Source organism: Calidris pugnax, unplaced genomic scaffold, assembly GCF_001431845.1.
Source record: "Calidris pugnax isolate Ruff unplaced genomic scaffold, ASM143184v1 scaffold273, whole genome shotgun sequence".
Classification (NCBI taxonomy): Eukaryota; Metazoa; Chordata; class Aves; order Charadriiformes; family Scolopacidae; genus Calidris; species Calidris pugnax.
The window spans coordinates 1,224,205-1,248,757 of NW_015094508.1; the positions used below are offsets into that span (position 1 = coordinate 1,224,205).

Here is a 24,553-nt window from a genome sequence, read left to right on the forward strand (position 1 = left end):
AGTTAGAAACAATCCCCCCCCCCCCCACTTTCCTATTTGGTCACATTTAGTGAGCATCAGCTGTTTCAAACAAAAATAGAGTCAATATACCATTTCTCAGGAGTAAAGTAGTTACTGGTTATCACCCAACAGGCAGTAATTTCAGTTCACATAAACCCTCTATTTCTACATTGATCTGCCCTCAAGCACCATGAAGCATCTAAATTGACCTGACCCTAACTTATCCAAAGATCGTTTTCTTTCAGATAAAATTAAAGTTCTTATTCAAGAGACTCCAGAACTTACATGTGTGAACCAGAAGAGTGCACTGCTGGCTCAGGCAAAACATAAATTGAACCCAAAATTTTAATTTTTCATTAAAAATTGGAATGCAACATCTATATTTAAACAACTTTATTAACATAGTCAAGCAGTGATTAACATTCACATCTATTATGTCACATCATACAAATGTAAATACAAAATTACTACAGTACAATATATATTCTCTGCATGATCCAAAATATTTGGTGGCCCCAAAAACTCTTTAAAATTCAGCAGCTTATCAAAAATTAAAACCATATTCTATTTAAAATGAAGTTCTGTTAGCACATAGGCAGACTTCAAGAAGTATCACTCAATTTAGTACAGTTTGAGAGGTTGCAGGAGGATATGTTTGAAGGAAACATTCCAACATTGTGGCAGATACGGAAACATCAGATTTAAAGCTTTCAAGCAAAACTCATACAACCTAAGTTGTCAGCAGAAAGATCCAGTCATCTTTCATTTTAAACTATTTTGTCTACTGCATCCAATTTAAAATTTTAAAGTGTCTAGTATTAGTAAGTCAAACAATATACAACATAACTACCTATCTCTTCCCATGAAAAAAGATAATATTACACTGGAGATTTCAACAGCCAAATGAACCTGCTTATACCAATAGTTGTTTTTTTTTTCTAATCGCTGTCCTCACAAAAGACACCCAGGCCTTCTCAATTTTGTTGCTCACCCAAAGTAAGGAAATAGATACCTAAGGCGAAAGTAACACAACAGAACCAGCTTATAGAAAAAATGATACTATACTGTAAGTGCTGAATTCTTCGATGTGGATTTGGCTTAAAGTATACCGTAACACCATACAGGGATTCACCTTACAGAGCCATTTTAAACTTCCCTCATATAAGTACATTCAAGTGAGAAAGTATCATTATTTTAGCAGAATATACTCTTACAAGGCAAGCAACAAGAGTACTCGCCTCAGTTCCCCATTTAAAATAGTAATCTAAAAACTGGCTTGCTCCAACCATTAAGTGCAAAGAGCAAGCATCAGTGGCAAACAAAACACAGTTTCTATTGAAGAAGAATACTTAGAAGACTAATGGATGCAAGTCATTCTGGAGAATGCATAGGTGAGTGAAATACACAGCTACTGATCAAGCATTATTTATGCAAAATGAGGTTACTGGAAATACTTATGTAATATATAACAAATACGTATGCAAACTACATCAGCGTCTATCTGAGATAACTGCAGGATGTTCTGCCATTTCACTGTGAGCTTAACCTTTATCTAAGATAAAAAGTTACTCTTTAGACCCTATATAGAAGCTTTATGCATCTATCATCCCCATGAAAAAGTTAGTATTGAAGCGATTAGTGTTAAGTTGCAACTTCTTTCCTTGACAAAATAAGAAACAAACGATTTCCAATATAATGTTGCATTTAAAGCATTTTTCAAGAAATATTTCAGTTGTTTGAACATGGATGCATTCTCCTCAAGGGAAGAATGGTTTTGCACCTTATCTGTTAATACATTCAATATGAATAAAATAGGTGAAGCAAAAGTCATTATTGTCCCACAGTAAAAGGTTAATTTAGAGTAAGTTTAAGACAGAGGAGCTGCCTAAATAAAATACATGAACTGATATAATTAAGACACATTTTTATTAGCATGTGTTCTGAACAAAAAGGGTACAAGAGTATTCACCTGAGATAAAGCTAGAATTTGACTATTTCTAAGTAGCAATGAGTTTCGCTTGAGGAAAGCCACTTGAAGTTTTAAAATATACATTTTACTATTATACAATATATGCAGTTTAAGTAATTAAGATTGATGCTAACATGAAAGTCCTAACAAAAAAATAAATCACAGTGTGTATCAATATTGTTAGTTACAAAATTTATGCTACTTCATAATTTTTAAAAATTATAATGATTATAAATTTTAAACCCATTCTTCTAAAAGTGATCTTTTGAGTACAAGCTTTAAGGAGCAATAAACTGAAGCATAAGAATTAGCTTATTACAATTTAAATATATACATATTCACTGATTTAGAAAATAATCAAGCTTTGGAAAAAATTTACAAAATTGATTATTTTTGCTTGCACTGCTTAAAATAAATGAACTATATTCTGATCTTTTTCCCTAAATGAAAGGAGCTGTTTCCTGAATGCGTAATGAAAAAAAATTAGTATTGAACTTCATTTAAGACTAATTTAACAGCAATTTAGAACTGCCAAAAAGATGCATTTATAAGGATTTTAAATACACTTTCTGTTACCAACTTAGGTTGATCAGCAGCTTTTGTTCACTCTCAGAATCCTTCAAAAAGGGAAACTCAAAACAGGAAAAAGGCATATATAAAAACAGTAAACACTGACCTCCTGAGGTTTCTACAACAAAAATATTCAAGTAGAAAATCTACACCATTACTTAGCAGCGGCTATTTCTGTAGTTTAGCACACTAACAGCACTTTATTCAGTGTGTAAGGAGCAAATGAAGTAAGCCGTGCCTTTAGCATGCCAAGAGGCAGAAACACTGGAATGTAACAAAGACAAACTCACAATTCTACCAGTAAAAACATTCAGTCAACATTCAAGAACTGTCAAGACTACACCACAAGAATTAAGATGCTTTTTATATATCCCATGATGCAATAGTTCAATTATAAATGTTAATGCTGATTCAGAACTTTTCTTACCTCACAGTATACCCTAAATAGCTTCTGCAAATCTCTGCGGTATATCATGTATGAAGAATATGGTTTATTTGCTTTAAAATATACCATGAGAGAACTTACTGATACAAAAGACTATTTTGTCAGTACTGTTTATTTCTGCCTTATTTTAATTCTTTTCCTTGCTGTTATACCAGATCAGTTCACATCTGTACAAATACCTATTAAAATACGCATGTACAAAAGTGGCATCCTAAGCTAATCTGAGGTGAGGTGGAGTGGTTTTATTTGGTTAAAGGGGCTTCCTGGAATTTAAGCAGATAATTAAACTCAGATTCTAGCTGTTATGCTACAGTATTATTTGGGTAAGTTTTCCATTCTACAATTTTTTAAATGTAATTTCTCTGAAACTCTTCCCTAATGTTCATACAAACACAGTCAAAATTGGAGCAAGTTTGGGTATGAAATAATATCCCACCTTGCTATATTTTAAAGGTTTGGGATTTTTTTTCCTTTCAGAATTTGGTTTTCAAGTGTTTTTAGTGACTATTGCTAATTTAGTTCAGAGTTCTTAGTTAAGAAGGAATTTTGTATTTGCTACCAAAGCAATGTAATTTGAAAGCAAGTTATTACATGCAATTTTGACCAAATTGAATAAATACTATGTACTAGCATTACTGAATGTACTTCATACAGTACATGTCCAAACTATTCTTCAGTATAATTCATAAAAATTTGCAAAGCCAAACAAAAGAGGGTGGGGAGGGGGGGATGTAAAACATGCATGCTATCATGCATTAAAAAAAAAAAAAAATCAAAACTCTTTAACAGCATTTATAAGTTCGCACTCACACAGCTCAAACTTCAGTGCAATGGCTAAATCATTCAACAGTCAAAGAACAGAACCATGCAAAGAAGAGCAAGTTCTTAAAAAAAAAAATAAAAAATCAAACCAACAACCAACCAAAAAAAACCAAAAACCCACAACCAAAAACTGTTATCCAGTATCCATTCTGCAATGCAAAGGTGAGAAACTAAATCTACAAAAAGGCTGTTATGGCTTAATTTTGTTTTGCAGATTAATTATGCAGCACTTGAAAAATGGAAAGGTGTGGCTTCACCTCTGACCAGCAGAGTTAAAAATCTCTCCATTTTCCTTTATCATCATGGGATACTCTTTAGGCAATCTAAATTATTAAAGACTTGCCACTTTCAGATCAACACAAGATCAAGTGTACCAGTTAGGATTTCACATTCACAGTACATAAGAAAATACACATGAAAGGAAAAGTAAAGGGTTAACTTAACAAGGATTTATTCACAGGAATACATGTAAGTAGAGAAAAAAAACACAACAGAAAAGCTAAACAAATGAAATGAAGAGGATCCAAACCAACTTTCACTCTGTAGCTTTAAACTTGCACCCTTGTGCATTTAACTACATCACAAAGGGCCACCAACATGCGCCGAAACAGTGTAGATACCCTGCATTACATCCATTAACTTAAACATCTCTTTAAGATCATGCTTTGAACAAAAAGAAAGCGTAGAAGGTAATATGTTGAGTGGGAATAAACACAAATATAGCAATCATGTCATCAACTTCTACAATTGTCTTTACGTGCCAACTAACATTTATGCAGCCTTTAACGGGTCTTACCATGTAACTCATTTTTAGAGATTCTGATAAAATCACTAGTATATAACCATGCAGAAAGCACATCACACTGACAGCACAGAGGCAAATATTTTGCACAGCTATATCAGCTTTCCACATTGTGCAGGTTACACACAATACAATATCAATCCTATTCTTAAAGATCCTAAAAAGGTATTTCAAGGCCTAATTGTTAACTACAGTACTTTATATCTATATTCTTTTTTTAAAAAATCCACAGAATCTTAAAAAGGAATTTTAAATGCAGGGCTATATTGAATTGGTAAACTGCAACACAAAACTGGCGCAACATAGGTAAATGTATACCAATTTCACTCTATGTGATGCAAGCATGCTACTTTCCCACTAATTTAAATTACTTCTGATCACTATGAGCCAGAATGCATGCCTGAACCTTAAACTGCACGTTAAGAATAATGCCTTACTCTAGAAATTAAATCTAATGAAGTACAATAATCAAATCATATCCACTACTTTACTTCTTTTTTTAATGTAAAAATTAAGATGTTAATCTTTCCTTTAAAGTGTCCCTCCCCTTACCCCAAAAATGAAAGGAGTGACTCATTTGGCAGCTTGCAGGTTGCTTCACTTTGTCCAAGTTAACCTTTATTAATTTACGATGGGGTTTCTATATTGTACACTGCAAGCGCCTGCTCCTAATACAGACACAAGCTGCATTTTAACTGTACTAACTTCACTTGTGTAGTTCTTCATTAACATGCAAATACCTAGGAATCCCATCAAGCAGGATGAAATAATGTAGAAAACCCTTACTTAAAAAACATAAAAGAAAAAAGAAAGCCTTTTACTGTTTGTGACCCCCATTCTTAGGTTTCCTTTATTGTGCGCAAAATAGTTTTCCTCTTTACGTATCCCTATGGTTTAATTATATGGTTCTTATTTTGGTACAATTCCCCACAATATTCCAGAATGTGCTGTTTTGTGACTAGATTCTTTTTTTTTTTTCTTCTTCACATCCAGTGCAGAGTTGTAATAGGAGACAGATTTCCACCCACAAAGGCTCCAGATGTTAAAACATTTCCCAACATCGACTTAATACAGTGACGGCAACACCTCCCTCCCGCCCCTCCCAGTAGGGTTGGGATTGTACTGTATTCCCTACTGGTTTACCCTTCCCCCCAGTAAAGGGTAACATTTTCCCTGGGTGCAGAGGCTCCCTCATGGTCTCCCAGACTGAAGGACCTGTAAAAGAAAAAGACAAAGGTGTAAGTAAATCTTACCTTGAACCTTAACTGACAGATCTGTGCATAAACAAAGAGCTTTTTCACCTTTTTAAAGCCCTAGGTGACAACCTTAAAAACAAATTTATGCCTAGATTTACCCTTTTAAGTCTGTTAAGAAAAGAGCCCATTTGTGTCAGGTAAATTACTATTCATGAAACAACAATGTATGCTTTAAAGCTACATTGACAGATCCACTGTTGTGGCTAAACTGAGACAAAAGCAGTCACAGAATCATAGAATCAGTCTTACATACGCTGAACAAGCTTTTCCATTTTTAGCACAAAATTATGAGGTAGTTATGACATGGAGAAAGAATACTAAACATATCTGCTACTGATGTAACAACTTCATTTGAAGTGGATTAAACAAAATAACCATACTGTCTCCTTAGTTCAAACTGAGAATAATGGCAAGTTTTATCACTTTGGATTCCTCTTCATTAGGACAAGAAAACACCCTTATGTCAGAACTAAAATTCCTCCATTGATAAATATGTGTCTGAAATTGGTTTATTTTTAACCCACTGTTCACATCAAACATGTAATAATTCACACAGATTTTCTATGTCACTGACTTCGAATAAATCTTAGGCTGACTTTTAAATAGCTGTTCATTCAACAAAAATTATGAGTCACTCCCATAATTTCAATACAAAAACTCCACACCTAGTATCAAATTCATATAAAGACTGAATGTATAAACTTAATTCACTCTCTTTTCTGGGTGGTGAATTTGGGTGGTATAATCTCTTCACAGCATCACACTACTTTACACATGGGAAATTTGCTTTATACAGTGTGCACAGACAGCATACAAAGCAAGGTGGTATAATTAACTATTCCAGAATGCACTGTCACTGTTCTCGGTTGAAGTTGAATCATTCTCTGCAGATAACTGTAACAATTCTGAACTGCACAAAATGGAACACGGCAATAATAAACACATCAGCCTCCCCAAAACATCAAGCTCTACAGTTGCAGTAGAGGTACAGATTAGCATGACACCCTTTACTCAGTGCGCAGATCATCTGGTATGTGGTTAGGAGTATATTGGACTTATCATGGCTAAAGCGTGCTAACAAACTTGCTTTCCTATCCTAGAAGAAAATTTCAGCTTAGACCACATCTTCCATCTACTCATTCGTAAGAAATAAGGGAGCCTGTGTCTTTAGTGTGATGGCTTCAGTTTGCTTATTAAACTTGCACCAGCACGTTGTTATATCTACACTTCCAACCTTATCTTGATATACTACCATGTGTATCATACTCTTTCTTTCTCTCTCTCTCTCTGTAAAAATAAAATAGCAGTCAGACAACTGCTTTTGCTACAGCTACCTTTACTTAGGTACAGTATCACCTCTTTTTTTGTGTTTCCTTCTTATAGGAAGGAAAGATATCTCATCCAATATATCTGAAAAATTCTAGTCTGATGAATCAATTACATTTCATATAATGCAAACAGGGAGGAAGTCTGTTACACAGCTCTGTCTAGCAAGGAAGACTTGTGTGCTTACCTCTAATTATGGGACTGCAGCTACAGTGCATGAGGTTAAACTCCATAGTAAGCTGCAAGGCGCTCTTTTAAGGGAAGAGGAAACTGGTCAGAGAAACGCCTCCAATTCTCATCCCCAACTTGATTTTTAAATCCATGAAGAATCTACAAATGAGATGGGAGAAGCCAAGATAATCATTAAACGGAAGACACATTACTCACTAGCAACACAGGCAGTAAGTCACAAATCCAGCTGCTGGATTGGACATCTGTCCATTTGAATTCTCCAATTTAATACCGAAATGCTAACTTAAAAAACAAGCAAAGTCTACTATAATGTCTTTAACTGAAATGCTTTTTCTTTTAAACGTAACATATAGAATATAGCTACCCACACAAATTAGCATGTGTATATATATCTATATGTATTTTTAATGAGTAAGGTGACTTACAACTTAGAGTTAGGCCATTTCAGAATGCTAAACATTTTATCAATTGACACAGTTTATATATCTTAAGATTACTCTATTAACACTTCTTTTTTAAATGTGTAATGTGTTGTGGGAAGAAAGCTGAGCCAAAACTGCAGCCAGCATTTGACAGAATGAGTACCTGTCAATTTCTAGCACAAATACAAAAGAATCCTGTGAGAGCTCTTTTTTTTTTTTTTTTTTTTTTTTTTCTTGGAAACTGTAAGGCAATTGTCACTAAAAAGGAAGCTGCTAAAACTTTTCTGTGTTTTGAAAAAACAAGTATCCACAGTCAGTGGCAGTCAAAAGCCAGTAAGAGAGAAAAAAAAAAAAAAAAAAATCAACAAGTTTCAGTCTGTACCTTCCAAAGTAATAAAGTAACTAAACCCGATGAAAATTAAATGATGCTATCAAAAAGGTCGTAGTATGTTAGCTCTGAGAACAGCAGGCTAAAGGCAAACATTAGAAAGAAAAAAAGCAGATTAAATGGCTCCTCTCTGCAAAATTATGCCAAGAGAGTCTAGTTTTGTTTTTCTTTTTTAAATTCAATGATACTGAATTGTGGAACAGTGTGTGATGAATAGATCCTCGCATAAAAGGCAATGCCAAAGTTAAAGCTCGTGGTACTGAATTCACCATTCTCAGGCATAGTTGTTCTTAAGCAAGATGTAGCTATAATGACAATACAGAGCCACTAATTAATTTCCTGCTTTTCTCCCTGAAAGAGACCTTCCACAGGCAGGCTCTCAGAGAATCACAGACTCTTTCCTAACCCAAACAGTCAAATTAGCCAGCTGCCAAGAAAATACTGAAAATCTAAGGATGTTCAGGTATGACAAAAGGAACACTTTTTAAATCATCTTCCAGTAGATTTTTAGTAACAGAGCTTCTGCTACAAGGTATCTTCAGATACCTTGCTTTTTATAAAAAGTGATAAAATTCTTAGGGTATTAGATTAGATTTCAACACTGGCAGCTCATCTACCCATGCCCTCGGAAGCGATATTTTCTCTCTCAGCTCTAGTGCTAAAAACCAAATCAAAACAAAAAAGCAGCACTGGACAATCCATTTTTTCCCCATTGTTGTTGGAAAAATATCTAACTAGACCGTAGCGATCATGTATTCATGAGGAAGTGATCTAAAAACTGTGTATGCCATCACTTGAAGAAAGCTTTGTCTCCTTTCTTGCACGGCAAAAAGCACAAAAGAATACACTTTAAAAAGCAAGGATGTCCTTATGCCAAGGACCAAGAACCATTGTGTCTAGTTTGAATGCATTAGATCCCACACAGATAACTTGGAAAGAACCTGAAAAAGAGGAGCCTAACTTACTGAAGCAAGTATTCAGTGCTGAAGGACCACTGCAGAAATACACACTGAGACTGCTTTGGACAATCATTGCAGACAGCATCCTGAACTTTCTTTTAAGTTTCTTGTAAGTATTTGCAGTTCCCTTCTCCTGACGCTAGAATACTCACAGCTAGGCATTTCCCAGACCTGATGTTCCTTCAAAGGATACCAGTTATCTGAGAGGCTAACTAGGACAGTGAAATTTCTGTCTTTCCTCTTAAAGATGGGATACAAAAGTTCTACCTTCTGTTCCGATACTCACACAAGGCATTACTTCAACAAAAAGTGCCAATACTGACCCATGATTGTAGTAAGTACTTAAGAACATGCTCCATTTTTGCTTTAAGAGGAGTATCGTGAACTTTTGGCATACACCCTTCCTAAAACCAGAGAGTTTACTTTCCAACTGAGGAGGGGAGCCGTGCTGCTGAACAGTACCAGCATCTGTTCATGAAACTGAAATAATTCTTTTTTTTTTTTTTCATCCAAGACAGCACTGCCAAAACACAATAAACCACATTCTGGCTAGGGTTTTTTTTTGCTAATTTTACACAAGGCAAACAGTCCTTTCACGTACTTTCTACCAACACCGTGTCTATGGACATATTCTTGGGTATAACTGTATGTTAGTTCCTTGAAACTTGCTCATCCAAGAGGTGTTCTGAGGACCACCGAGCAATCCTGAAACTTATTTTCAGGGAGAGTAAGTGAAACAGATCAGGATACCAGTGGAATATTTTTAATTTGCAATTTTCTATATTTTTCTCCAAAATAAAGTAGGCAACTTCATGGCAAAAAAAAGTCATTTTCAAGAAAAAAAGTGTTAAATGTGGTATAAAGCCCCATTTTTCCAAATTCAGGCAAAACACAGTAGGGTGGACACTACGAAAAGCTGTTTGAGGAGGGTTATCCCTTCAAGTAAGATCTCAAGTGAACTTTTCAATGCTGTTAAAAAAATTTTGGAATAACTCAAATGCATGTAAGAAAATATAGGTTAAAAAAAATAATCAGAATTTTAATGTTGTTGAAAACTTACGACCTTGCAAAGAAGCCTCCATGACCACAAATACAGTAAGTTCTAACAGTAGAAATAGAAAGCAAGGAAAACACAGAGGATCCAAAGCAACCACCATTATGATATAATATTATATTAGAAACCTTACCTTACAGAACATGTCTCGGAGATCATCTTTTGGGCTAATCCACGATGCAACAGCATCACAAAAAAAAATAAAATCCTGTAAGATTAAACAATCACATAGGTTAGAAACCTGAATTTATAGGTATGAAAACAACACTTGATGTTCATTCTATGAACTATGCAGGGTCTGTGATCCTAATTCATAACTGCTTTTGTTTTTATGTATGCATTTTCCAGTTAATCCAGAACATTACCATAAACTTGTTTACCTTGTTTCATCAGGTTTTTGATTAAATAAAACCACAGTTTAAAAAATCCAAACAAGTCTCCCATATCACACTTGTCTAACATTAATTCTTTCAGTACACATACCAAGTTCAAGAATCAATCACCTTAATAACAACAAACTCAAGATTACAGTCGCAACACTCATTTCCAGTTGTGGAAAAAAGCTTGCTCTATTTGTTTAATCAGAGCCAGCAGTTTTTTCTGGAACACACAAGATACTGATCATACAGGCTCAAAACTAAAGCCACCGCAAAATCGCTATGCTTGGTTCATCTGCTGGCATGCATTATTACCTCCCACTCCACCATTAAAACACCAGTCTTTAATCGTTAAGTTGATAATGCACATCTTTTTGGGTAGGACCTGAAGATAACAACTACAGAGAAGGAAAAATGGGATAATGAAGAGAGACCTTAATTATGCCCTCCCTTAAGCGATGGAAAGAACAAATGGATAGCAGAAGAGAGAAGTGCTAAGTACAGAATAAGGTGTAAGTGAAATGAACCAAAAATTTCAAAACAAGGTGGAGGCTCAATTCTTATGTTTTAGGAAGAAGAATTCCAGGTACAGGAGAGGGAAAATCATGTTAATTTTCCTCTTAGAAAATAATTCGGAGGTGTGGAGACTAAAGAGCAAGTTATATCCTGTACTTCAGATGTACCATTTATTTTAAAGAGAGATGCGTTCCTTTTCATGTTGACTGACTAGTGAGGCAATATATTCAAAGTTGAAACAGAATCTCCCCTACCCAAGTTTTAAGAATGAAGGGGTAGTTACTGTTATTGTTCTGTTTCTTGTTTTAAAAGCCTAGGTTTCATCTGAGAAATAGGTTTAAGTATGTCAACTTGTCCTTTCCTTTGCTAGGTGATAATTACTGAAGAATTATGATACGTTCAATATTCAGAGTTCAATATTTTTAGATCTATTCTATCAATAAAATACATTTAGAAATACTTTCAAATGAAAAATATTGCAGTCTACCTAAAAATGCTAAATAGATGAAACACTTCTCAAAGAGCACCAAACATTTGTCTTTTTCATAAGCTCGTAGAGAATTTAATTTAAAGTGGTTGTTAACTCACAGCAATTGGCTACAGAAAATTAATTCTTTAATCCCAATATTTCTCCAGTTCACAAAAGGCTTCCTCATAGAAGTCATATAAGAATCTGACTTCTGCTACCAAGGCATAAGGACACATGAAAAGCAAAATGACTTCATTACATGATTAGGTAGTTTGGTCCTTTGTTCTGAGGGACAGACTGAATAAAATATCATCAAGCAAATGTGTTTTAATGGTGTTTGCTCAACTCACGAAAGATTAATCTTTAGAAAAAGGAGAGGGTGGGGAATAATGTATCAGGATTACTTGAAGCAAAATACATGAATAATACTAAAATCCAGCAGATTTAAATGAAGCAGAGAAAAGGAAACCTATGTTCAAGGGACATACTATGCAACACTCTCATTAACAGGCATTTGTGAACAGTTTCATGAAACATGCAATAAAGCAGACGATGCTTTCTCCAATAAAAGTTTGGTGTAGGATATACTAGCAGTTTGAAATATACTAATTCCAAGGAAGCTGCAGCTCACTGGTTATGTACTGTTTTGCCCTGATATTACTCAATGTCAATACACAGCTTCTGAAATTTTCAGCAGATTTAACTTATAAAACTGCATTTGAAGAGCTACTTTCAAATGAAAATACACTTTTAAGTTTTATCTGTAAATTCTGTCACCTACAGTCTGTACAAGTAATAGTAATCTCTGTCAAAGCTCAACTTTTTGGCAGCTACTGGTTATTTTCTACGCAGTTACTTAAGATGGTCTCATGTTCCTATAGAAGTGTTTTCACAGCTCATTACGTAGCAAGCTAAAGCAGAAAACAGAAATATTCTTGTACATACTAGTGGCCTGCAGCACAATATCCCACAACAAACTTATAAGTACACCACACTCAACATTTATTTGCAGTTATGCATCCACATTTAAAGTAACTATTGAAAGAATTAGGAGGGGAAAAAAACAAAAAAACAAAAAAAAAAGAGTCAGTGTTTGGATGCTTCCAAAAATTCTCTAACAGTGATGGAAGCAAACATTTAAGTACTGGATGCCTCTCAGCTACAGGTATTACACATCCATCAGGGCAGAGGCAGGGGGGGTCAAGGGCAGAGGCAGGGGGAAATAAAATTTATATTGCTAAACTATTTCATAATGTATTTTACAACAAGTAGGTATTTGCTCCAAAATTGTATTTTCCAAGAAGTAGTACCTATAATATGCCAGATAAGTAGGTCATTTTTCATTCAAGTTCACCTTCCATACTACACAGGGATAAAGGGGGGGCAGAGAAAGTGCAGCTTTTAAGTTTAGAGAATACTGGACAAAAAAATATGCATTGAAAATCTCTCTCCAATTTATCTCTTACTTAGCTCAAAAAACATAACTGCACCACTGAATTTGCATTATTTTCAATCATGTCAGGTGCAATTACTAAACCATTATTTTCTTACAAGACAGTTTTCAAACAGGAAAAAGAAAACATGAAAAAACATTTTCAGTTAGTAACATAGTAAACTAGAAACCTGTCAAATTATTAATAAAGTTTTGCTGAAGTATGGAAGGTGCTCCTCATACCAGAACGTGCCCTCTCTAAATGCAAAAGAAACAAGCCTCAGAAATTCTGATTCAGTAAGGCATTTTGGGATTGCTCCCAATTTGGAAAGCAAAGCTGTGGACCAGAACAGAAAACGTGCATGCCACGATTAGAATCCTTTTCAGAAATTTATTATCAAGTGACCAGGTAACAGAAGTTATATATAATTTCAGTAATGTTGTGGTCAAACTGCCATCACACATCTAGATTTTTTGTGGCTGATATTACAAGTTTATCTCTTAAAAAAGTGCATTTTTTAAAAATTCAAAGAGCTCATTATTTTTTTGTATATGCCAATTACATTTGTTTCAAACATTAGACACATATATACAGTACACATGTGTAAGGACATGCATATACTAACATCAGTGTGAACAAAGTCTTTAAGTGTTACTGTATACATTTGTCATATTCAATACATAAATAAAACTGGAAAATTACTTAATTAAACAGATGATAAATATAATAAATGTCATAAAAGTGAGAAAGGAATAACTTTAAGAATCTAGATATATGATAGATAGTTGGCTGCAAGACTGAGACTTGTAAGAGCTTCTGCAAAACAGAGTTGCTTTTGCTTATAAAAGCCAAATACATAGCAATAAAATCAGTTCTGGTGTGGTTCCCCTACAATGTTTTAAATCATTATTAAAAAAAAAATATCTCTAAATCCCTTCGCCAGGTATGGTTCAATTTTTGGGTACCTGTGTTCTCTAACAACGTCTTTGGTGTGTTGGGTCTGTTAATTATTTCTACAAGCTGGTGCGACACCATTGGAATATAAGGCTGCATCTCTATACCTGAAACAGCCAAACAAAAAAAAAAAGATTCAGAAGAAAACGACCATTAATGTGCATAATCTAAATAGGTCAGATACATTGAACTTACTAACAAGGACAAGAATCACAAATATAATTTAAATTTTAACATGACAGTATCACTAAACCCTCCCCCCCCAAAACAAACATGCCAAATGTGCAGAGATTCAAAGAAAAATAAATCTTACCCATCTGGATGGAGATTTCTCCAATTGCCCAAGTGGCATTGTTACACACAGAAATGAATTCGGGGTTTAGGTTGGTTCCCAAAATTGGCGTGAAATCAGCTAGAAAGAACAATATTTTAAAATCTCATCCCACAATACAACCATCTTGTCCCATTACTCTGAAATCACAGGGTGGGGGGAAATTTAAACAAAATAAATCATGTAAGCCTATTTAAACGCTTGGAAAGTGTTACAGATGAATGAACAAGTGCTGTATTTCTGCTGCATATCAGATTAACCTGGATTTTAGAATTTAAGCAGATCAATGCAAATCTTTTCAAATTATAATTTTAAGATGTTTCTAACAGGTTTCATCTTGATGTAACTCTAGAACCCTTTTTTCTCCCCTTCCCTCACTGGGGTGCTGGGAAGAGAGGGGAAGAGGGGAGAAGCAGAAAAGGCAGCTACAAGTACTTGTAGAACAACCTGCAAATAACCTGGATAGGCATGTATTCAGCTATGCTTAAAAAAACAAAGCCTAGGAGGCAGTCACATCATTGATTAAATTTTAACAAAAAACCTCAGTCACAAAGATAGATTCTAACATCTGCCGAATAAACTTTAAATTCCAAACCTATCCAAGCATTCATTTGGCAAGCTAAGCACATCTCAAGACTATCTGTGGGAAGAGACAGCAAATATTATGGAAGTGTGTAACTGATGCTACTTCCCTACTGAAATTAAAACCAAAACAAAAACCCAAACAAAACCCTACCCTGTAGCTGCGTTTTCTGACTTTTATATATAGAGAAAATTGACTTTTAAAATAGAAAAATAATATAAAATATACTTCTATATTTTTTAATATATATATAATTTTTTATGTAACAATAGATTCTAGTAGAAACAAAAAGCTACAAATTCAAGAATTTACCAAAGCTAGCAACTATTCCAATTGAATTCTAAGGCCATCTGTTTTTGCTGTACTCCAGCACAACATGTAGCTTGCTCCATTATAAAAATCAAGGGGGAAAATGAATTTTTGCAGTCTATAAAAATAAGAACATGTCTTTTAAACACACAATGAAAAGGACGAAAGACCCTTGCTGATAAAGGAAAATAAAAACTTACACCACCACGAAAAGGCAACCAACAGAATAGGGAGATTAACAATGGCAAAAGCAGCCTCTGATCAGTTTGTAAAACAAGTTAATTGTTTAATATGTGAAAGAAACATACCGATGCAAGGCTTAACATGCGGGAAACACGCCTTTGTCAAATCACCTCACAATGCAAAAGAACTCTGCCGTACCTCAGGCATTTTATCCTAAAGAAGGAAGAAAAAAGTGACAATTCTAGAGGTGTTTCTCATTCTCTTAAGAAACAAAATCCTTGGATTGAACAGGTTACTCATCTCACCTGCATGCATTGGTACATTAGTGTCAGGATATTGCTGCGAGCCACTAGCTGTTCGATGTTGCCTCCAAGTCCTTCAGCTAAACCACTCAGTAAATCAAGAGCCACAATCATGAAATCTTTATCTGGAGCTTCATATTGGTCTGGCTGAGCATTATGCAACTACAATAAATAATTTTCAAAATAAGTATTAGATTTTTTTAGGGTTATGCGTAAGAAAAAGTTTCAGAACTGCACCTTCATTTAGGTATTCAATTTTTATACTACAAATCTCCCCGCAAACCTGTAACTTTACACAGTTAGTACATTGATTTAAGGAGATACTCTGAAAATGTTGGAATAGCAATAGAAAAATACCATGGCTTGTGCAAGGGTCTTCTGCACCAGATTTACACAACGCTGGTACACGGGTTCACAGTATGGAAGAAAGCCAGATTGCAAGGCAGTAGCAACTGACGACAGGCACTGGAAATACAAGCAAAAAAGAAAACTGTCACTACCTTTCCTCACATCTCTGAAATGCCTTTTACTTGGGAGAGATAAATTAAAAGATAACAGCATTTTAAGTATACTCGCAGGTAACTGGTTAAGAAAACACAACCTAGAAAGGCTGAACCAAGGCAACTATGAGCAAGCTGATACCCTCTCCTACACATACCAGTGAGAAAATTTCTCAGCAGAAGCAGCTTGTCTGAGGTAGTCAAGGAAGTGCATACAAAAACAGTACGATATTTCAGCCAGCACTTAGACTAATCTTCAGTACCTTGACCATGTACGAGCCCTAATATTATCTAAGAGTTATGAAACTAATTTTTCTAGAGGTGCTTTCCTGCTTCACACTCGGGTAGACTACATGGTCTGGTTCATACCTTCAGCTTGTCTGACAATAGAGATGAAGGGAGAGCAAGGAGAGAGAAGACAGGAATAAAAGGAGGATGGAACATTTCTTTTTTTTTTTTTTTTCTAGTAGAATCCCATCAAAGAAAACACTCTAGAATGGCAGAAAAAAAAAATCTGGAAGATTTCTGCTAAACCTAATGACATTTCCTCAGTAACAAAACTTTTTAACTACAGTCAGAATAATTTCTCTATAATGGGAAATACCTAACACTTAGCTTTTATAGTTGTACTTCCTAGTACAAGCATCATTAGTGGAAAGCATAATTCCTAAAATAAGTTGGTAAAAAACACTCAAATTTTAACATTTACCTCTAATAAAGGGAAGAGATCTTTATCTTCATCCTTCAACATGTTCCACTTTTGGATTAATGGAGGCATTAGCATCTGAATATATTCCTGTTTAGGATGAAAATCCATCAGCTGCTGAAACACTTCACTACATACTATTTTATTTCAAAGCTAGAAAATTGACATATAAAGATTTGATAAATATTCTACTTTTTCAGCAAAACCTGTACTGTAACTCAATCACTGCTGCAATACCTAGAAATAGTTAGTATTAGAATTTACAACTTGTGTCTTAAGATTTTTTGCTGAAGCACATTAAGTTCCTTTGCAGAATGAATCTTTTCCTCCAAGTTTCTTTTCAGTCTAGCTGCCTGCATTGTTACAAAACTACATGATTGCCTCAGGGCCTATGGAAAATGTTTTCACTAGCAATGCAGTCTGACTGTGCATCTGTCACCTACTTTTATCAACCACTTCCCATATCCCTGATGCTGATCCTATCCCCTCAAATTCCTGAAACTTCCTCCTCAAGCTACTAGCCATCCAGGAATAAAGTATTTTCCTATGCCTTCAGAAGGACACACTTACCCCTTCTGTATAAAGCCATTGCATCTTCCCTGCCACTGCACAGTCACAAGGACATTGAGCAAGGCATCCCTACAGTGCTGTTGCTCCCAGAAGATACCTAAGGAGCCAACAGATGCGGCCAGCTAAGGCTATGTCCAAAGATAAAAAATTCAAAATGACTGAAGAAAGTTCCACCATGACCAGGAGCTTCCTTCCAGTACTGTCAAATGTCAAGGTGGCCAGGGCCAGAGCCAGACTGAAAAGGAGGTCCTTTGATGGTGTGGGGTCTCTGCTGGCAAGTAAAATGCCATGGAAACAACTCAAATTGTTTCGTTGTAGTGTGTCTAGGTCATGTGAAGCACTATAGAGAAATAAAACAATTTTCAATAAACATTATAAGAAGAAGCACATGTGACACGTATGCATATTCTATTAATTAATATACTGGGGGTTTTTTTTAGTGTACATTGATTTGCCTGTTATCTGTATTTTGTCCAAAGCATTGCGTTTTTGTATATAATGAATGCCTGTCTTACTTTCCAGTAAAGCAATTTCTAGTGGTGATTGTTCCAATACATTAGAAAGAAACATACAGAGCAGCTTAGCTATACTTGAAGTCATCATGAAGAAAAGTGTGATCATTAGAAATCAAAACACACATTTCACCAACTTCTCTAAAGTTTATCTGTGTATCTCCTCTGAGCTGACAAATTCTGAGCACGAGGTAAAAAAAAAGTGTCTCGATAAGAAGCACATTTCAGAAGCCATGACACACCTAACTGTTTATTCAAAATGGTGAATATTTGTGCAGTGGGAAAATTACATGCAGTCTATGTATTTTACATACATACACAGAAATATCAGCATTTATGTTTTATAAATTGTAAGCACACTACAAAGAACACTGAACCAGTTTTTCAATTATTAGTGCTTCTACGGAACATAAGGCATACTCACTGGTTTATTTAGATGATGTCCTACAGAATCTGCTAGAGTTCCTATAGCATCATAAAGGATGAGCAGGTTTTTATGCTGGTATTTACTAAATGCGAAGACCAAAGTGTCAAGTATATATGCAAGATAAGGAACAAGCTCTGTACAAGCCTCCTCTTCTAGAGTAGCAAAGGCACTGAGAGACAAAAAAACCCAGAACAGGTCAGTTAGTATCTTGGAAAAAACAAAACAAGATGACCCCAAAAAAGCCCCACATTACTAATTTCTGTTTAAATAAAAAACTGTATTTAGTCCTCAAATTTGTCCAAAATATGTTCTCAAGATGGTATTACTGACACAACCTCAATCTATTTTGATGGAGCATATAAGGATTCAGCTCTTACATTGTGATGAACAGAACTTAAAAATATTGCTGTAAAACCTGTGATGTATATGCAGGAAGCCCCAAGAAAAGTACTACTGTACACAAATTACAATATACTAAATTAAATGGTAGGAACTGTTACAAAAGCTGTTACAAGTGGCCCAATATCTTTAATGTATGCTGCAGCTGCACCTAGAAGCCCTAGCACTATTGTGCCAGCACAAAGCCAAAATCAGCCTGTAATCTCAGCAGTTCACTACACAGAAAAACAGACAAAGAAAGACATGGAAACTAAAAGCAAAGAGAGGGGATGAAGAATTTTAGACAGTCATGGTCAAAGCACACATCATAGCCTCATGGAAACTTTTCATGTTGTCTGTCAAGTGTTTTAACAGCAGCATTAAAAAAAAACCTCCTGAAAGAAACAAAACTCTTCCCACACCAGATATGCTGCTTCAGAGAAACACTAAGGAAAAAATTATGGGCAACTGGAGATTTACTAGCCTAGTGTGTGTCAACAAGTTTATAATTAGCCTGTCCCTGCACTAAAAATGCATGCATCTGCGCATGAGGTGAACAATCCCCTACTAGCATGGTAACAAACACAGAAATGCCTTCTTCTTAACACAATGCAACTGTGAACACTTAAATGGCTAGCATTCTTATTTTATTTATTAATTCAATTATATTATTATGAAGTATTCTTTCAGAAAGGCATACAACGTGAGCAGAAAAACATGTTTCAGTAAAATGTAACTTCGGGTGTCACCAACTAAAGGAGCAGTTTCGTGATAGCACAGAAATGAACGTTAGACATCTGCTATGACACAGAAGTTAGCAATGAAAATATACAGTATCCTATGACCAATTTTCAATTTGGTACACATGAATGATCTGTGCAACTATTCAGTGTAGGGATGCAGCTTTTTGCTCCTCACCAGGAAGGATCATTGTATATTCTTGCAATTTAGAAAGCTAGTCAGCATGCTTTGACTTGTAACAGCTCTACATTTTCCTTAAAGTGGAATTTTCCAGACAGTTCATTTTTTAGCTGCAACAGTATTTTTAATGAATATCTGCTCTAAAGAAAGCATTTCAAAACACTATATAAATCTGGTATTGAGTGTCAAATAAAAACATGATCAGATGTGTTATTATTTTTAGTATTTCTATTTTATCTTCCTCTTTTTACCTTCACAGTTTCCACTGCCCATTGCACCTCTTTCATAAGCACTACATGAGGTTATTTTAACAACTGCAACACAGTTGTGTTCAACTACATGCACATTTCAACCATGTTTTGGACAAGGAAAGTATGAACAGAAGTGAGTGGGGTTGGTTTGTTGTTGTGGTGGCATTTTTTTTTCTTTTATAGAATCGGTACATAATCTGATTCTTTGGATCTGAAAATGCGTGAAGCAAGTAGTCTCATACCACCATTCTCCTACTCATTCAGGAAGGAACAGAAGACAGAATGGGGCAGACATCACAGACCAACAATTTGCTAGCGCAATGTTTGAAAAGATTTAGAGACAAAAAGGAAACAGTGTTTAATACTCAAATCTTACTAAGTTCATTTCATTAAATTCATAGTATCTGCTGTCAGGCAAGCATACATCTACCGTTTTTGTGCAAAGCTTAGCATGAGAGCTCTGACCTCAGCCTTGTCCTCACATGCTACTAGTATTTGGGGGTGGGGTGTAAAAATAATAACATTATTATTACATATTTCAAGTGTTGAGAATAAAATCAGCTGCAGATCTAACGCTGCTTTATGAAGAAACCTTCCTGGCAGTCTACTGTGTACACTCCTGCCCCACGCAAGCTGACATGTAAAAGCTTCCTTTGATGAGGTTCCTGCACTAGAGTTCCAGCTCTCCCATTCCGTTAATGGTATGTCTATTAATGGAGACATTAATTAATTTATTTATTTATGTTAAATGTCAGCAGGCAAAGGGGAGAAGGGAATCTTATCACCCAGGATCTCCCTCCAAGAAGAAGAGAATATCCCTTGAAATAATCATAACCCAAGTGTTTTGGTAATCCTGAGCTAAATATAAACAACATCAGTAATTCAATGATAGGACAGTTTTCCTTTGCAACTAGCATTGCCCTTGTTCATAGGCGTATTGAAAAAAAGCCAGATTTCTGGTTAATGAAACATCATATATTGAAACTATATGATGTCACAAACAGATAATTTCTTTTACAAAAATAAATTATTTAGTTTGGTGACTCATATTACTCTGAAAACAAGCTAGACACAAGAAATACAAATTAAGTTTTTTCAGGTTATTACAACTTGGAGTAATTTGTGACTACTTCAGAAGAAGCTACTCCAATTTAAGAGTGAAAGAAATACATCAAGAGCTAGAAAGAGTCATACACTCATTGATAAAGGCATTAAAACAGTTTCCCGTGAAAAAGCACTGTCACGAACACTGCTTTTTGCTGAAGCTTTGGCTTACCTGCAGGCAGCTTCTTGTACTCTCTTGTTGCTATCCAGGATACGCTTTAGCAACTCAGTCATTAATGGCTTCAAGTATGTGTCTGGGGGTTGACTAACTACCCAGTGTGCATAGCGACTAAGAGTCCAGCATGTAATGGAGCGCACAAGAGCCTTTTTGTCAGACAGGCACTGAATTAGGTGAGGGATCAGCTCAGGAAGATATGGAATCATACCCTGCATGCAGCCTAGAAGGAAGAATACAGCTATTGCAGTACCAGAATTAACAAAAAAGCTCTACTGTTTTCTCGTTCCTAGAAGGGACATTATTTTCATTACCTGTCAAGCAGGAATACATTTTAACAACATACAACACAAGTCCACCTGGTTTATATTAAGTCCTAAAAAAATCAACTTACATGAACAATAATTAAAATCCCCAATTAAACTTACATTCATTTGAACTGCATTTCTACTTCAGTGCTTCCCCAATTTGCACAAATCCTGCTTTATTAAATGGAGTATGGCAAGTACATCCAAATAAAACGAGTTCATAAAGCTTGGAGGTTCTACGTCAGTGTACTCAGAGTAACCAAAACACCAAGTAGAAAAAGATTTGGTCTTGACAACAAATGGTCACATCATTAAAAAGGATTCCTTAAGAAATTTAAACTTCCTCTTGTTTTCTCCTAATTCCTCACAAATACTGACCAGCAATAAAAGCTACATGTTTTCAAGTCAGCAAGGGCAGTAAGGAAAGCAACAAAAATGTTTTCTAGCAACAGAGAAAAAAGTATGTTCACTAGGCACTAGGGGAAAAGAAAGATAATCCATGCATGGAACCAAATGTATTCCTTCAGCTTGCAAAAGGGACAGAGTTGCTGGGAATGCAGGCAAAAAGCCAAGCAACCCTGTGGGTAAGTACAAAGGAACGGAAGTTATCATATTTAAATTGGAAAACAATCCATAAAAAGCAGCTCAGGGTACTGTAGTCACCGGAGTAGTCTTCTCACATTTCATTCAAGTGTTTTCAGAAATGAAGGCTCAAACTTATTAAATATTCCTCTTCTAAGAAATCAAGCTAGTGTTTAATGAGACACCATTAAATATATGTTGCATAGTTAAGAAAGGGAGAAGTAAAAGAAATTATCTAAGCTATTTAGTCTCCCAAACATGCATAGATTTGAAAATGAAAAATTAAGTAACTGCAGTCACCTACTAGTAGACATAGAGATTAATCACCAAAACCAGTTAAGGACATACACTCATTTGTAAATTCAACTGGAAGGAATCACAGAGCTGCTTTAGAACCAATCAAAAATTCAGCAACCTCACATGCACTATTGTCTTACCTTCAGCAATTGCTCCAAGAACAAGGATACCAGATTCTTTAACGACCCATTCGGGATGGAAGAGCAATTCCTTCAAAAGGGGCAAGATGTGTGGCAGAAGTTCATCACGAAATACATTGGCTAGGACATCTAAAGCAGCAGCAGAACACTTCCCTGAGGGGAATTAACAGTATTAATCTTTGCTTATTACACAAGTAGTTGTAGTTAGGCAATATAATCCTAATTTTAACTTTGAGCTGCCAGTGAAGATTCAGGGCATTAGGAAGAAAGATGTCACTATTTCATTACAATACATAGTGACCCACTGTGCTCTGGTGTAACGCCACAGCTCTTAGAAAGCCAGTTTTGCACCACTGAAATAGCCACTAAAGGGACTTCTACATTTGGGATATTAAAACTCTGACAGGAACCACATCATTAAATTGCACTGTTATATAAACTACATTATTTCAGGCTGGTGTAACACTAAGGAAGACGGATGGTAACATATTGGAGAAACAAAAGAGAAATGGCCTAAAAATACTAGCATTTGATTCAAAAGAAAACGCTCAAACATGATCCATGTCTTAAAGTAAAGAAAAAAGGCAAAATCATCCAACTCTAGAGACTGAGAGGAATTTGCTGGCCTCTACTCTGAGCTTTTATCCCTTACTCCTATTCTGTGATGCACCAATATGAACAGGAATACCTCAAAATTAAAGTTTTAACCCCATGTTTTTAGCAAACAAAAGCTCACAAAAAACCCCAGGAACTACTGTAAAACATGATTCAGAAATCGTTACTCTGTTTTTCTGCTGTCATGTTGTCATGTCTAGAAAAAATAATGCTAAGGTTGTTTTATAAAGAATGCTTGGATTACAGAATTTATATTGCACTTTTTGCCCATTATGGTCTCAGTTCCTTTTTAATCTGTCATAAAGGATCCAACTGTCTCATTAGTAAGTAGTGCTGCCAATTGTCAGGCTGTATTGATGCTTCCTCTCTATTCAAACTGGAAGTCAAATATACAACACTAAATAAGAAACAGGGCACACGATTTTGATTTTCAGATAATCCAAATTCCCTTAAGTCCTGATAATGTATGTCAATACAGATTTCTTAACTGTTCTGCTCTTTCTCTTTCTGGCCATCATTCATGGACAACTCTATCTTCCTCAGCATCTTAATTAAAACTATGGGCCACAGGACACCCTTTGTCATTTCAGGTGTATTTTTCAGAAAATATGTATTTAATTCTTCAATCTCTACTCACGGGACTAACAAGAACAGCATTATGAATCTAAAACTATGCTTTTTTTTTTTTATTAAAAAGAATCCTTACAGAGATTCACACTCATTTTTCTATAACAATAACAACAATAATCATTAGTCTCAAAATTGTTCGACCATAAACTTCAAGATACGTTCATTTTTTGTGAAAACTTGGGGGCTTGGAAGAAAAAAATGTCTATGTGGATGTGTCCAAATCCCAAAACATTATTCTACAATGAGGCTGCTTGCACAGTATATTTAAGTCAGATTTGTTGTCAGGATTTCACTAGGCCATCAGAACTGTGATCTCCTCATAGCTACCCCTACTCTGTAACTGAAGTACTATATTCTGCTTAGAAGCAAATTCCTCACATGGAAAAGAACTATTGGTAATGGCTGTCAGTAGTAACATATTCACATGGGAAAAAAAGAAACCAAACCAAAAGACATAAGCCAATTGTAGAGGGAAGACTGAAGTAAAAGAAAGTGTTACCAAGTTTCCTCCAGCTATCAATGTGTAAGATCTTTTCTTTTTTTAAACTGTTGAACAGGCTATACATTATTTTTATTATTTTGTAGAATTAATACTAAGTCCAAAAGTTCTGTTGAATTGCAACCAGTTAATGTTTGTAGCTTTATCTGCCATAGTCAAAATAAGAAATAAGCTTACAGATGGCTAGCTTTTGCCAATACAGTTACATAGTCATAGAATCACCTGAAAGACTCCTCCTCCACCCCATCCACCAATTATGTCAGCAGATCTTTTTGT

At 35.3% G+C, this 24,553-nt stretch overlaps 1 protein-coding gene and 1 long non-coding RNA gene across 3 annotated transcripts in view; both read right to left on the bottom strand.

Annotated features, from left to right (window-relative positions):
• Positions 1-378: 378 nt before the first annotated feature.
• LOC106901851 lies at positions 379-10,441 on the bottom strand. The gene is made up of 3 exons (XR_001414390.1): positions 10,339-10,441; positions 7,378-7,520; positions 379-5,823 (listed from the first exon to the last, which is right to left on the bottom strand). It is a non-coding gene; the product is annotated as an uncharacterized LOC106901851 (long non-coding RNA).
• Positions 10,442-13,722: 3,281 nt separating this feature from the next.
• Positions 13,723-24,553, bottom strand: part of TNPO1 (transportin 1) — a 43,044-nt gene continuing 32,213 nt past the window's right edge. Inside the window, exons 12-20 of one of the 2 annotated variants that reach the window (XM_014964865.1) lie at positions 22,534-22,686; positions 21,204-21,429; positions 18,375-18,546; positions 16,872-16,958; positions 16,020-16,127; positions 15,666-15,824; positions 15,559-15,573; positions 14,268-14,366; positions 13,723-14,061 (exon numbers count right to left, since the gene is read on the bottom strand). In XM_014964865.1, coding sequence (XP_014820351.1) covers positions 14,334-14,366; positions 15,559-15,573; positions 15,666-15,824; positions 16,020-16,127; positions 16,872-16,958; positions 18,375-18,546; positions 21,204-21,429; positions 22,534-22,686 — 953 coding nt within the window. In that variant the 3' untranslated portion in view covers positions 13,723-14,061; positions 14,268-14,333. Of the gene's footprint in view, positions 14,062-14,267; positions 14,367-15,485; positions 15,574-15,665; positions 15,825-16,019; positions 16,128-16,871; positions 16,959-18,374; positions 18,547-21,203; positions 21,430-22,533; positions 22,687-24,553 lie in introns of both variants that reach the window. The other variant, XM_014964866.1, reaches the window with a different exon arrangement.